General features: G+C 47.0%; 1 protein-coding gene across 1 annotated transcript; it reads right to left on the bottom strand.

The window, feature by feature from the left end:
* Positions 1-52: 52 nt before the first annotated feature.
* Positions 53-8,676, bottom strand: RNPS1 (RNA binding protein with serine rich domain 1). Its single transcript, XM_062503387.1, has 7 exons — positions 8,585-8,676; positions 5,322-5,477; positions 4,853-5,044; positions 3,605-3,707; positions 2,922-3,075; positions 2,325-2,466; positions 53-1,134 (listed from the first exon to the last, which is right to left on the bottom strand). Exons 1-7 carry the CDS (start codon positions 8,674-8,676, stop codon positions 1,029-1,031), a joined length of 945 nt encoding a protein of 314 aa, XP_062359371.1. The 3' UTR covers positions 53-1,028.
* Positions 8,677-15,019: the final 6,343 nt, after the last annotated feature.

Genomic DNA, 15,019 nt, shown 5'->3' on the forward strand with positions numbered 1-15,019 from the left:
TTTCCCCACACCCCAACCGTGCGCACCGTAACGCGGTCAGGCAGCACAGCCCTTCTCAACCCATCTGCTTTATTCAGTAACTGCTTGTCTTACACAAGTACAAACACAACATGGCCCAAAAGGATACAAAGTCATACAAAACAAAACCAAAATCCGTAGAGTATTGACTGTACAACAGGTGGTAAATTCCTCGCCTTTCCTTGTGCAAACCCCAGTTAATCCAGCCAGCATCGTGCTTTCAAGCCTCCCTCTCTGCTTTGCAGTTTCCAAGGGGTTGGTGCTCAGTCGCTCATTTAGGATTTGCAAAAACACTTACACTGTTTCACTGTAGGTTGAGTAGGAAATTTTTACCAATACCCTCAATGAAAAAGTGAAAAAAATCTCATAAGGGGGCAATTACAGAACACTTCATAGGATTTCCAGCTTCTTCTACATAGTGGCATGTTCACTGGGCTGGACCATTGTTTCTGTGGTGATTGCCTGGTGTAAGCATTACAGAAGAGCTTACTCTGCAGAAACTAACCAACTGGGGTACTGGAATAAAGCAACAATTCTGAATTTCATTAAGTCCCAGGCAGGTCTGGAGCTCCAGCTGCCCTGAAAAATCCTGTGCTGGCACCTGGAGATCAAGGTATGTGGCTCACTGTCTTACTCACTGGGGTTCTGAACTAGCTCAAGATTTACATGCTGATCTGTACAGCGTGCTAAGCATTTACAATCACCAAGCAGCAGCTGCTAAGTGGAGAAAGAGAAGGCTGAAACATCTTTCCCTCCCTCTATCTGGAAAATATGTTTTTGAAGCCTTTAAAAATCAAAGCAATTTTTAAACAATTTCAATTCAATGCCAGGAATCCAGAAGCCTCACAGTAAAGGTTACTGGCCAGGAACTGCTGCTGTCTCCTCCTACGTTGCCTTCACTGACAGGATTATCTCTCACTCCTCACCCAGACTCATTATAAAAAAAAGGTACAATATTCCATCTGATGGGATTTAAGTTAAAAAGTAAAAAGCTGTCCAGTCCTTTTGCTTTATCTTGAGGAGTTTGAGCTGGAGCGGCTGCGATGGCGCCTTCGTCCAGGAGACCTGGATCGGGATCGCCGGCGAACAGGGGACCTGCGCCGAGGAGACCGGGACCTGGCATGGAAGGAGGAGAGAGTGTGCATTAGGAGACAAGCAACAGGTTTGAGTAATTGGTCAGTTCAGCTACCAACTTGTTAAAAACACTTCCTCCCCTCCTGCCAAAATCCTTCACGTGTCATGGAAAAAGAGCTTGAGCAAAACACAGCTCCAGAGAGGACACAGCAGGAATATTCTGGCTATCCTCCCTCTGCTTAAGAACCAGAAAAAATAATACCTGAACAACAGACAAGAAACTTATCTTCTTCCTCAAGGAAAATGAGCTCAGATCCTACATCGGATCCTCCTTCACCTGAAGTCATCTCTGACTCCTGAAAGAGTGATATTCAGGGGAAGGATTTATCCAAATCCTTTCAAATTACAAGGAAGCTCCCTAGGGGGGAGCTTAGTTATGAAGTAGTTTAGCTTCAAGCTTCTCAGTACTACAACCAACAGTCACACCAGTATAGCCACTGCTATGACACAGAGGTTCTAGGCACAGAATACTAAAACAGCTTTAACAGGACAGTAAAAGTCGAAGTAGGAAAGATAACAAAGGAGGAAGGAATGGCAAACCTGCATCTCTGAGACCTCGGCAAAAGGTGTATTTAAAGGAGCAGCAAGAAGCCTCCTGGATCTTGTGCCACAGTAACTACTGCTCATTTTTAAACCTGTGGCTCAAAGCTGTTCAGCAATCAATTTGTCAACTACTGACAAGTAAGACATTTTGAAGCCATGTAAACACCAAAGACTCAGAACAACTTATCCAAGCACAACCAGGCAGCTCCAAGTTGCACAACTGTCAGGTCACACCTTGGGGCCATTGTACTCCACTGACCTGACACAGGACTGCTTTTTGCGCTAATTTAGAAATAAAGGAGAGAGGTACAAGGGCTTCTGAAAAACAAGAAGCTGGCACAGCCTGCCACAAGTGTTCTGTCAGCCAGAATCTGTTCCCACTTCACCTTGAAGCCTTTATGCAGAAGGGGCTCCAGGGAACAGGCTGGAAAGGATGAGACCTTTCCCAGAGACTGTGCTCAGGGTGCAGACCAGAGCAGGCACCCTGGAGCTAAGGAGTTAGGAACTGCAACCCAGGTTCAACCAATGCCCAAAATGTGTTACTGTCACTTGGCAGGGCAAAGTCAAGTCCAACAGGACTGTCCCCACACCAAGGCTTTCAGTGATAACTTGCGAGTCCCAGCTCTCACCTCCTCCTCATGCGAGGGGGTGACCTCCGCCACATCGGCGGTGGTGGCAGCATCCTCCTGGGGGGGCTGAAGCGTCTAGGAGGTGGTCGAGGCCGTGGTGCCAGCACAGCTGTGGCTGTGATCTCCTGACCATCAATCTGGCCTTTTTAGGGAATCACAGAAACAGAGAGAAGTAAGTATTTTTCAACAGTAACATATACACATCGTATTACTGCTCACAGCTTTGTCAAAAGCAACTGAAGTAGGATCAGCCCATGGTGCTCTACACCCTGCTCAGGGGCTATTCTGACAAAGTCCACACACCTACTAGACTTCTCTACTTAATCCCACCAAACTGCAGTTCAGATGTAAACCTGGAAAACTTTTCACATAAGCTTAAAATAATTTTTTTCACTGTTTTGAAAAACATATTAGTTTTAATAGTGCTGTGATTTCTTGGATATGTCCTGAACTCACAAAAGCCATTTGGGTTGAAAACTGACAGTACTTTACATCAGTTCATTAAAGACATCCCTATCACCTCTAACTAATTTTCTGAACAAATCCATCTACTCTGAAGATTAAAAGCTCCCAGGCTCCTTGCAGGTCAGTACTTACCTCCATCCATGTGTTTCAGGGCTTTCTCGGCATCATCTGGGTTCTCAAACTCCACATAGGCATAACCTTTGGAGAGGTGTGGGTTTAGCCTGTCAACTGGCATGTCAATCATTTTAATCTTTCCATAAGTGGAAAAGATTTCCATGATGTGATCCTGAAGAGAGACAGCAAGGCTTATGAACACAGAGCACACTCCCCAGCCAGGTCTGGCTGGCACAGAGCAGTAAATCCAGCACGTCATTTTTTCAGTAACCTAAGCCTTTTACCCCTGAAGACCTTTAAACTACGTTCTAGCAAAGACAACTCAAGCCAGCCCAGCTCTCTGCAGATCCATTATCCAGAACTGCCTGACATCCTTTATGCCCCCAAGGTAATTTCAGCTGCTTTCCCAAATTCTATAGTTTTCTTTCTAGTAAAGCAGGATATAAGGTCTGGAATACTGACAAAACAGGCAGACTTCTTAAGCACTATAGTGTCTCAGAAGTCTTCATGGTATTTGATTCAGAAAAATCCTATGAAAATTTTCCTCGCTGATCAATATGGACACAAAGAAACAATATCCAACAGCAACACCTTGGCAACTCTCTAGTAACCAAGAAGACCCAAGAGCTTTGAAAGAGCAACTCACACATTCTCACAGAAGAACTTGAATGCTTGACTACAGGGGTACACGCCATTATTACCTTGGTCACATTTCTAGTGAGCCTTCCAACATGCACTTTTGTAGGTCTGGGTGATGGGCTCCGCCTCTTCCGCTCTTTTTCATCTCTTTTGGGTGGTTTGGACCTGATTTGGACAACAGAAAACATTTAGTTTTCAGAGAACATGCAGGACAAAAATCAAAGCCAGTCATTGTCACGTGATTAAAAGTAACATTTTTATTGAAGGGCATCTTTGTCCTGAAGAAGTTACAGTGTTGGGGTGGTGGTGAGGGTGTTCACTCAGAAACACATCAGGACTTGCATTTGTCTTGTCTGCTTTTGCATTAGAACCTTTAGAAATCTGAGAACGTTTGCAACTTTTCAACTTCACTGCAACTAGGGTAACAAACACAAAATTTAGCAAGTACTTCTATGAAGTTCTGGTCATAGTTAAAGCACTTCCCAGCTGTTAACACAAAAAGCATTCTTTGCCTCAACAACTGAAGAGGCAAAATAAGGCCTAATAAACATCACAGCATACCACAACCAGGCAAATTAACGGCTTCAATTATTTATGTTTCTGTATCTTCCGTTCACTACATAGGTCCAAAAATATTTAAAAATATATTTTAAATTAGCTGCACATCACAATGCCTTTGCAGTTTAAAGTTATCTGGAATGAAACTTAAATCTATTAAAAAATCAGAAAATTTGTATTTATGCTTCTTCCTAATCTTAAAGCCCCTAAATTAAGTGACACTAAAAACCCCACACTGCCTTAAGGAGATTTTTATCAGCCTTCATCATCTTACGCAAAGGAAAAGCTGTACAGACATTAAGATTGTTTGATTCCCATGTCACCCTTACAGGAGCCTCCTCTGCTCTCCTTCCTATTTTATTTTTTTTATAAATAAGAATATATACATATATACACATATATGCTGGTTTTAGCCCTGACTTTTCTGTTAGTCGTGGCTTTAGTTTACAGGAACTGAACAGCTTTGGTCTGAACTAGGCCCATACTAGTAAGGACACACTGATTAAAACTGCCTCTAAAAATATAATATTTAAAATCTTTAAACTCTTAAAAATTATTTTAATCTCTGCTCTTACAGGGCGTATGTTTGGATTCTTATGAAACGGAGCACACCCATTCTAACAAAATTCACATCTCTAAGTTATGGAGAAATTAAATGGTCTTCAGAGAACAATCTGTTCTGATTACAATCTTGTATTCTACATGGAATTAACCTGACATCTGACAACTCTTAGAAGACAAATGAAACTCACTTGGAGCGGGACCGTCTCCTGTTGTCATGTCTCCGTCGAGAGGGACTGGGAGATCCAGAAGAGCTGCTGGAACTGGAACTGCGTGAGGTGCTGGAGCTCCCAGACCGGCTCGAGGCAGAAGAGGAACTTGAGCCACTGCTAGAACCAGTGCTAGAACTGGACCCTGAGCTGGAAGTTGAGCTGGAACGGGATCTATTTCAAGGGGGAGAAGAATAAAAATTAGTGCAATACCCAGAAAAACAACGGCTGAGAAACTTCTGACAACTACAGAGAGAGTAACTGTGACTGAGGCTCCACAACTCACCAGACAGCCAAAAATATTCGTACCTAAAATATAAACCCCCTTAAGTTAGACAAAATCGCACAGTGACTAAAACAACACAAGCTTCCAACAGGTCCAAGACTACCACAAATAAAACTACTAATTTCTGAAAATGCTTTCATTTGTTACTCCCATAAAAGTAGCTACCTGGTACTGCTGCTCCCACTGGAAGCACTGCGTCTTTTGCGTGTCTTGTCCCGACCACGATCCTTTTCACCCGACTCCTTAGTGGCTGCTTTATCCTTGGACCGGTCCTTGGACTTCTCTTCAGACCTGTCCTTGCGCTTGGTTGGTGAGGGAGCCCTTCAACAACAAATTGCAGGAGGCATCACTTAATTCAAAAAAACACAGAGAACAAAAGCCCCACACCCAAATAAATAATAGGACAGCAACACAAAACACTGAACTTTGAATGTAACGGAGGGTCACTGAAACTGTGGAGTTAAAGAATTAGGCAATTCCAGGCACTTTAGAAAAAGTTCCAGAAAACTTTTTTTTCAATCCTGGTAATTCCTTTTCCCCTTCAGAGATATCCAAAGCAGCACTGAATGGGCCCCATGTCTCAAATCTCACTTCTAGCTCCTCAATTCAGAGAACTCTCTTTACTCTAGATGAAAGGAGACAGATTTAACACCTCTCTATTTAGCACTTTGATGTTGGGCATTAATTGACTTCCAGACGTTGGCCATGTGAGGGCTGCATCCATCAAAAAATCTGCAACATCCTTCAACATATGGCATTTTGATTATTCCATGGGGATTGTTTAAAACTTGCATTACAAACCTGCCTCCAACATTTCAATAACCTCTAAAGGAGTGTGACCCCCCCCTCAACCACCAAGAAATGAAGCATTCAGGCAATGAGAAGTGAGTTGGAGCTGCCAGCCTTATCTGCAGCAGCACTGAATACACACAGTAATGCAGGATGTTGGAAACATCTCCATCCCCCATGTGCATCACAGGCAAACTCACTGAACAAGAAGAAAACTTCTCCAGCTTACAGCATCCAACAACCAACCTTGTTGCTTCTGTGCTTCTGGTAAGCAATTACTTTATTCTCTGAATAGCAATTAAATGTATGGCTGGGAAGAGATTACTTCTGAACAGCCAAGCTTGCTTTCCTGATTTTCAGCTTCAGTTTTCCCTAATACACCAACTGCAAGAAGCAACACAAGTGAATATTCACAAACACAGCTCCCTGAAGAAACCAAGAAACACCCATGGCCTTTCTGTAAGGAGGACAGCAAATCCACACCACAGATGTGCCGCTGGCAAAGCTTGCTGGGAAAGGAAATGTCTCCTCTAGCACCACTGGCAGGAAGAAAACAGTCTATGGACTGTCCCAGGGCGCTGCATAGCAAGCCAAGCAAACCTGTGTATGTCACTCAGCTTTAGGACATTTCTATTCAGCTCTGTGCCTCTCCAGTGCAAGGAGTGAGGAGGCTGCAGTTCGGAAAGCCACTGCATGAGCCCAGCTGGATGGTACAGAAGAGACAGGTTCCTGCTATCACAAGACCAGAAAACTTAAGATTTTATTTTCAAAAAATCACAGAATCACTGACTGGTTTGGGATGGTGTGAACCTTAAAGCTCATCATTTTCAAACCCCCCAGTCATGGGCAGGGACACCTTCCATGACACCAGGTTGCTTCAACCTGGCTTTGAACACTTCAAAGGATGGGGCTTCTCTGGGCAACCTGGGCCAGGACCTCACCACCCTCACAGGGAAGAATTTCTTTCTAATCTCTAATGTAAACCTGCTGTCTGTCAGTGGGAAGCCATTACCCCTTGTCCTGGCACTCCAGGCCCTTGTAAAAAAACATGTCCCTCCATCCTTGTTGTAGGTTTATTTCAGGTACTGGAAGGATGCAATTAGGTCACCCCAGAGCCCATTTTTCTTCTTCTAAATATCCCATAGCCAGGTTTGGGTGATCTCTGCCTACACATCAGCTCCTCCTGCACCTGTGGACTATCAGAGTCCTGATGTTATCAGCAAACAAAACTATCCAGTTAGTGGCCAAGAGTTGGATGTGGTTTTATGCCTTCTGGGAGAGGGGAAGAGGAAACACAGATAAAGACCAGCATGTCTGCTGTTACCCAGCCTGCTGCTGAGGCAGGAAACAGAATCACATTGGAACAGATCTCTGAGACCAACAAGTCCAACCTCTGACCCAACACCACCATGTCAACTAGGCCAGAGCACTCAGTGCTGCATGCAGTTTTTCCATAAACACCTCCAGGGCCAGTGACTCCACAACCTTCCTGGCCATCCCTTTTCAAAGCCCAACCACCCTTTCGTGAAGACATTCTTCCTAATGTCTGATCTAAACCTCCTCAGTGCATCTTAAGACTGCGTCCTCTTGTCCTGTTACCCACTGCCCAGGAGAAAGAAGAGCCTGACCCACACATGGCTTCAATCTCCTTTCAGAGCAGTACTACTTACTGCATCTTGGGACAGGTGCTTACCAGGCACATCAGCCAACATGGCTTTGGAACATTCACCAAATGACGCTGCATTTAAGGAATCTCGAAACTAAGCAGTGGTTTTACTCCTTTCTCAGGAATGCTACCGGCCAAGCTCACTTTAGTTGCAAACCTCACCCTACCCTGTGGGCATTTTCAATTGCACAAATTCAAGCATTTGCTGGGAAATGGGGAAAGACTAAATCACAGTCCTCACATAAGGTTGTACAACGTTGCATTTCTAAGTGACATGCTTCTTTCCTACAATCAAAAACCTCTTACTCTCCAAGAAATAGCTGGTTCAGGGGCATCCACCCCAAACCAGAAAGTCTACGAGCAATTCACACAAACCAAAGTCCATCTCACACACGCTTCTGATTTAGAGACAGAATCTGCACACTCAGAGAAGCAGTTCTGCGGCAAAGGAAGCGAACTCGCCCGCCCCCAGGCTTCCCGTATGCCTACAGGCGACTCCTTTACTGACAGTTTGCTTCAGGTCTTCAGCTGCAAACCAGCAGAATTCCTGGTATGAGGAGTGTTCGACGCCCAGAACTTCACTACAGCCACTCGGCCCAGCTCTGGGGCCGGCGAGGCGCGGGGCAGCCAGATCCGCACGCCACGGGTCCGGAACAGCACCCGTGGGGCTGGGGACCGCGACATCAGCACAGGAACCCGCCTCTCGCGTCCGCACAACGCTCCTCCCGCCGGCCGGGCCGCGGCAGCGCCGATACCCTGGCCCGACTCCCCGGCCCCGCCCCGCCCCGGCCCTGCCCGCCTCCGGCCGCGGGAGGCCGCGGCTCCGAAGCCCCATCCCTCGGCTCCCTCGCGCCTCCATCGCTTCTCGGCGGCCCCAGCGCGCTACCCCCGGCGCCCCGTGCGGCGGAGGGACCGGTTGGGCCGCGGCCCGGCCGGATGGACGCGGATGGGGCAGCCCCCGCCCCACACTCACATCCTCGGCTCCGCCGCCGGTCCGCGCCCGTCGCGGGAGATTGACGCGAGCGGGCGGGAAGGGTCAGCGCCGGCGCGCGGTGCTTGCGTCATAGCGGGGGCGGGGCGGGCGGAAGGGCTTGAAGCGAGGGGGAGCGGGGTGGGGGAAGAGCGCAGCTGTGCACTGGCTGGGAAATAAAAGTGCCTAACCCTGTCCTTCATAGTAATAGTAATAGCAGCTGGGGCTTCAGTTCTGGGTTTTAAGAGCTTGACAGCCCATCAGGTTGCAGCCTGATGTGACGTGTCGTACACCTGAATTCTGGCCCAGTCTGAGGCGCAGGTTGCAGATTCACAGCGCACAGATTGTAATTTGAGTTGATGGCGGGTGTACGGACGGCACTACCGTGGGGGGATTTGCCCTCTCAACTGCAAGACAATTGGGAAGAGGAGAATGAAAGACTTACGGTGGAATACCATAATGTGGCATTTCATATCTTGGGGGACAGACACCATCTCTCTCCCTGCCAAACGTGTTTGCTGTGAACTTGAAAGGAGGATTTGCCACTGCAGGCACTGAACCTCTGACCTCACCACACTGGCTGCCTGACTTTTGACTTAAGAAGAACAAAGTCAGAAGTGCATTTTGACCCCATCCCTAATGCAGGGTCTTAAAAAGACAGATCTTTCTAAGAAGCCGGTGTGCTGATCAGCTGAAGTGTAGGGCCACAGGCGTATCTGTTAAATTTCTAATGATTCACCTCATGAATGCAGTGCAAGGATATGTCCCATCTACCTCCATCACAGGGCGAGCAAGACCAGGGCAAGTGTCTGTAAGTTAATGTGTGGCAAGAAGAAAAACAGGCTTATTTTCTGTTCTGCTGCAAAACCAAGGGGTATTACCTAAAGCCTGCCATGGAGCAGGTTCAGAAAATGTTAAAAAAAAAAAAAGAGATTTGCAATTTGGAATTTTGTTTTTTTAGAAGTTTAATAGGGGATAAAAATTCAACCAGTGCTGGGATGCCCTTGGCTTTTGGCCAAAAAGCACACTGGTAAAGTCAGAGAGTGTGATTTATATATTATTACGTTACTGAGGTACATACATATTCATGCAGTCCATACATTATTCAAACATTCTTGTGAACTGTTTGATCCTTTGGGAATTCTTCTGTTTGGTTTCTTCGTACTCCAGTTTATCTGCATGACATCCTGTGTGTCAAGTTAATATATTTCATTCCTGCTTGTGTCTCCATCCTGCTGTTTTATATCCTCTGATTAGGATTTAGTATGTCTTCTTTAAATTTAACCTGTATTTTCTAATTGACCTTTGATGCTCTGGTTTGTGTCACAGTTATCTAATCCCTTGGAGAATTCAGTCAGCAGAGAATGGGGGTGAAATGATTGTCTTACACCATTTGTTTTGGTTACATAGAGGTATTTTAACAGCCAGTGTTTAGTTAAGGCGTATAATATTGTATATACACCACAGTACTATTTCTATAAGGTATGCAGTACATACTTAAACTGGTAAATTATGTTATATTAACAAACTAAGCTAAATAAAGGTATATATGATACATATATATATCTTAATACTTATGATCAATGCAGAAACTAATATATAAATGTGAAAGCCAATATCATATTGTAGTCCTTTTTTAACAGAAAACAAACAAAACACCAAATAAAGCAAAAATGAAGTTGTTCTTCACACATCTTGTTAAAGGGCAGATTTCCCTCACAGGTGATTTTGTAGTCTACTGAAAGTTCATGTGGGTTCAATGAGAACCTGCATTATGTCAAAGGAGGAGTATTAGTAGGCTGTTATGATGAGCTTAGAATCATGGAATCATTTAGGTTGGGAAAGCCCTCTAAGATCACTGAGTCTAATTCCAATGCCATTCTCACAGCACTGCAAAGGCCACCACTAAACCATGTTCCCAGGTGCCACATTTTTGTATGTTTTTGAGCACTTTCAGAGTTGGTGATTCTACCACTGCCCTGGGCAGCCTCTTCTGATGTCTGACCACCCATCCTGCAAGGAGTATTTCCCTAATACCCATGCAAATCCACTCCTGGTGCAACTTGAGGCCACTTGACCCTATCCTGTCCCTTGTTCCCTGGGAGCAGAGCCCGACACCCGCCTGTCTGCACCCACAGTGTTTAACATTTTTTTTGTCTCTCTCAGTTATGGCAAAGCCATAAAGACTAACTGATGCCTAAAGTCCCGCAGACCCTTATTGTCATAACAGCTCTCATCTCTCCAGGGGTAGGCAGGTAAGGTCACTGAACCAGCAGAAAAATAATAGTGCTGTGAAAAAGGTTTGCTGAAGCAGGTTCCTGAAGAGTCGTGAGCCGCAGGGCCAGCCCCAGGACGGTGGTGGCAGCGTGTGGGGGGGTCTGATCCGCTTCCAGGGGTTGCCAGCAGCTGGCACGACTGAGCCTTTAAGCCAAGCCTGAACGAGGAGAGACATTTGAGTATCTCACCTGCGCGCACTAGCAGACACGAGGACAGCTCAAAGCACGTGTCTGCTTCAGTTTCAGACCGAATGGCCCCGCTGTGGCCTCTGCCCCATGCCAGCCCAGCTGGAAGAGCGTGACCACCATTCCCCTGCAGGGACGGAGCCGGTGCTTCCAGGGCTGGAGGGGCCCTCTAGGGACAGCAGCTCCCGTGAGGCTCCTCGTCCATGCTCTGGCACGGGGGCCGTGCTCCGGGACGCCACAGACCGGTCCGTGCCCTACGGTGACGTGACTCCGGCCGGGCCTGCAGCGTGGCTGCCCCGAAAGGGTTACGGGAAGGGCTCCGCCCTCCCTGTACCTCGGTGTCCTCCTGGGTGACCTTCCCGGCAGCCCTTGCTGGCTCTGCCCCGACCAAACAAAGACACCGGAGGGTTTTCAAATAGCCCCCCCGTCCGGAAAGTTGGCTGTGGGAGAGCCGGGCTGTGCTGGCACCTGGCTAGTGCCGGCCACCGCAGAAGGCGGCAGCGAGTTGGCGCCGTCGCCTGAGAGGACCCCGGCAGCCGTCGGGAGTCCCTGTACGTGTGTGGTCTGCCCAGGGGCTTCTGTACACTGTTCTGCTTTGGATGCGGGGAGTGGCGTGGGGCTGGAGGAGTGCAGTTCCTGGCAGAGGTGTGAGCACAGGGAGGGTGCGGCAGGACGGGGTTTGGGGGCCGGGCCGGGCCGGGCCGGGCCGGGGCTCGGTGCTGAGGTTCGGGACCGGAGTTGGGAGTGGCATGCCCGATCTGAAGTGTAGTCCTCCAGCCGGTTCTTGAGCTCAGGAGCCTGCCTAGCAGTTTTCCAGCGAAGTGCAGATATTTGTTTAGATACTGCCCATGAGTTGGTGGACGAGCAAGAGATGAAATAACAGAGTTGAGTGCGTGCTGCTTTTGGCTCCTTCTTCAGTGGTTTTCTGTCCCTTCCCTCTTGCACTCTCGGGCTGCTGCTGAGGACAGGCTCTTCACAGTCACTCCGCAGGTGAGCTGCTCTACTCTGCTCTGCTGGGCTTGGGGCCAGTTGTCTCTAAAGGCTGCCTGCAGCTGAGGACACTTGTCACCTGTATTGCACCGACTTGCAACTGGTGCTTCATTTGTCGTTCTTGTGCATTTGGCTTTGGGTTGTGGTGGTGACTGCAGAGAGCTCTCCTTGAGCCCCTGGACATCCAGGTGATGAGTGGGTCAGTCTGCCCACAGTAACACTGGCATTATCATGGTGAAGTGTGAGCAGCCTGTACCAGGCATTGCTTAGCATTTGTGGGGATTGCACTGCAGCACTAGCTCAGCCCACAGCCTCTGGATGCTGGTGTTTTCCCTGTGCTGGAAGATCTTTGGTGTGCCTCCCTATTCAGTCTGTCACTCCTGCACCTCTATAAGACTAGGAGTAGATGTGTGTCTGGCTCCAGAGGATACAGTCTGTGTGGCTTCCTTAGAAGAATTGCAGGGTGGGGCATTTTTCTTCTGAGGACTTGGAAACTTTTCATCCAAATGTGGAGAAACAGCCTGTCATTGCAGAGAGTTGAGAGCGTTTCCAGCAGCTGCATTATTGAGTAGCTATATAGATTTTGATCAACAAAATTAGCAGATTTTGGGAGTTCCTCTCTAATGTGCAGAACAGTGTGAATTAAGCAATTTAGCTGAAATATTTATAGCTCTGTTAAGTCATCTGCCGTAGTTACTGAACATCTGGCCCACTCTTGAGGTCTAAGGGTGTTCTTGCAGGGCACACTGGTAGCTAGGCCATGAACAGGTTTACGACTTCATGACTGTCTGCCCCTGAATGTGTCAGTGCATACATTTGTGTATTTCAGGACTTTTAGCTTAAAAACTGTGCCTTGATGCTTGTTTTCCTGCAACACTCTTAGGCCCTGATGCTGTAGGAATATATCTACTCAATGCTAAACTTGGTCAAATGTCCTGGTTTCACCACAAGGAATAAATACCATGTTACACTTTGCAGTGATTTATTTGTTTCCTCTTCAGGCATGTGAAAGACTAGAAATTCAAGGTGTGCTCTCTCTGCAACCCCCAAAACTGTTAAAGAAACCTTGTGGCTATCCAAGGTTCTTCAATGTTCTCATTCTGCAAATCTTAAAGTAGAACCATAAGTTTTTGTGTTTTCCATGTCAGGATCTGATTTTTAAAGTGTGATCAGGCAGGGGTAGCTCCTCAACTGGTTTGAAAGCACAGCCTAAAGTTGAATGAAGCAGTTGTCAGAGCAGGTGATTGAGCAAACTGAGCTGTGTGCTCTATACAGTTCACTTCAAATCCTGGGCCAGACACCCAGCCCTTTCTCTCTGCCATTCTGATGTCTGAAGTACAACTTGATCAAAATCTTCTTCTGAGGGGAGCCAGCATGGCTCAGGTAGCAGCACCATCTAAATTCATCTGACCCATCACTTTTTGATAAAATTTAGAGCTGCTCCTTCACCAATTTTACGAAGAAAGGGCTGCGTAAGGGATGCAGCCTCACTACTCAGTGCTGTTAGCTAATGTTATTGCTTCCATAAGGCTTGGAAAACCCACAGAACAGTGGCACTGTGTAAAACTGCAGCCTAGGAGAAATGACCATTTTTCCCTGGCACAGATGTTCCTTTGGCAACATTTCAGCATTGGACACCTAATACTGTTCATCTTCTTCCAAGCTAAGTTTCACTGAGCCACTTTGGCTAGCTCATTGCCAGTCTTGGGGCTGTGCTGTGCAGGGCCAGGAGTTGGACTCAGTGATCCTAGTGGGTCCCTTCCAACTCAGGATATTCTGTGATACAGAGCCCTTTCTGAGCTAAGACTTCCCAGTCTGTCCCTACTTCAGTGAAATTGTTCCCTGCAAGAATAGCCAAAAACTATCCATGTCCCTTCCAAACTGTGCCAGGCAGGCTCTGAAACAGGACCTGGAGGACAGGAAGCCCAGTGGAGGATGGTCCTCCACAGGACCAGCTGTGTTCAGAGCACAGCTTTCTACAGGGTGAGGATTTGGGCATTCCTAGCACTCATTCCATCCACAATTCCTTTGCTCTACTTGATACACTTCTTGCTGTTTGAATCCATATCTGAATCCCATGTAAACCAGCACTGTCTTCCCTGTGCTTTCTGGGAGTTGTTTCTAATATTTTTTTCCTCTCCAAGCTAATGCAGAGTGAAAAAGGACTTGTCTTGCCAGGTTTTGCAGCAGCTATTCACAACACTGTGGGAAAACAACAAAACTAAACAAGATGAGTGTCCCTCCCCAGCTTCTTGCAGCTGTTTCAGCTTCCCAGTGTGTGCCTGTGATCTGAGAAGGAGGTCTGGAAATCAGACAAAGGAAACTGTGGGCAAGAGAATCTTATCGAGCTGTTACTAATCACAGAGCCGAGATCTGACAGATTTGGCTTGTGTCTCCTTACAGGGTCCATGAGGATCAATCCCCTTTTGGCAACACTGAATCCATTGTGAATGAGGTAGATTGTGTACCGTGCCCTGGTGCTCTGGCCTTTCACCTTACAAAGAGAATTGAAAGGAAAGAGACATAGCCACATCCAACTTTGTTCTTCGTGATCCTATGTGGACCTTCTGAGGGCAGGAGTATTTTGCACTCTGTGAAGCACAGCAAGCCCTTGAGCTCAACATGCTTTGGGATCAACATGCTTTGGGATGTTTACATAAAGTGTCTGTTTTCAATTGCTGACACCAGACAAAGTGTAGTGTATCTTCTTCCTCTGCATCTTCATGCTCCCTGTGGGTCACAGCTTTTCCTTCTCTCCTTCCTCCAGTCACATCTGTTCTCAGCATCAGTAATTTGTTTCTCTGGTGAAACCTGTTGCTCCGCCTCTGTACCTGCTGCCCCATGACTGTGCTGCTCCTGAAATGATGGATGGGAGCTGGTTGTTCTGATTAAGACCATCTGTACATAAATGCCTCCATCTCTCCAAGGCTGTTCCATCTCGTGGGCCAGGCTGGCCATGAGCATGCAGCTGAAATAGTCATTGAGA

This window comes from Cinclus cinclus, chromosome 16 (assembly GCF_963662255.1).
Source record: "Cinclus cinclus chromosome 16, bCinCin1.1, whole genome shotgun sequence".
Lineage (NCBI taxonomy): Eukaryota > Metazoa > Chordata > Aves > Passeriformes > Cinclidae > Cinclus > Cinclus cinclus.

What these genes read in the sequence shown, in the direction of transcription:
- RNPS1 (XM_062503387.1), bottom strand. Translation starts at nt 8,676, where the DNA reads ATGACGCAAGCACCGCGCGCCGGCGCTGACCCTTCCCGCCCGCTCGCG. An exon ending in TCACTAGAAATGTGACCAAG is followed by an intron (nt 3,076 to 3,604) that starts GTAATAATGGCG and finishes GTCTCTCTTCAG; the next exon opens with GATCACATCATGGAAATCTT. An exon ending in CCCCCTCGCATGAGGAGGAG is followed by an intron (nt 1,135 to 2,324) that starts GTGAGAGCTGGG and finishes CTTCCATGCCAG; the next exon opens with GTCCCGGTCTCCTCGGCGCA.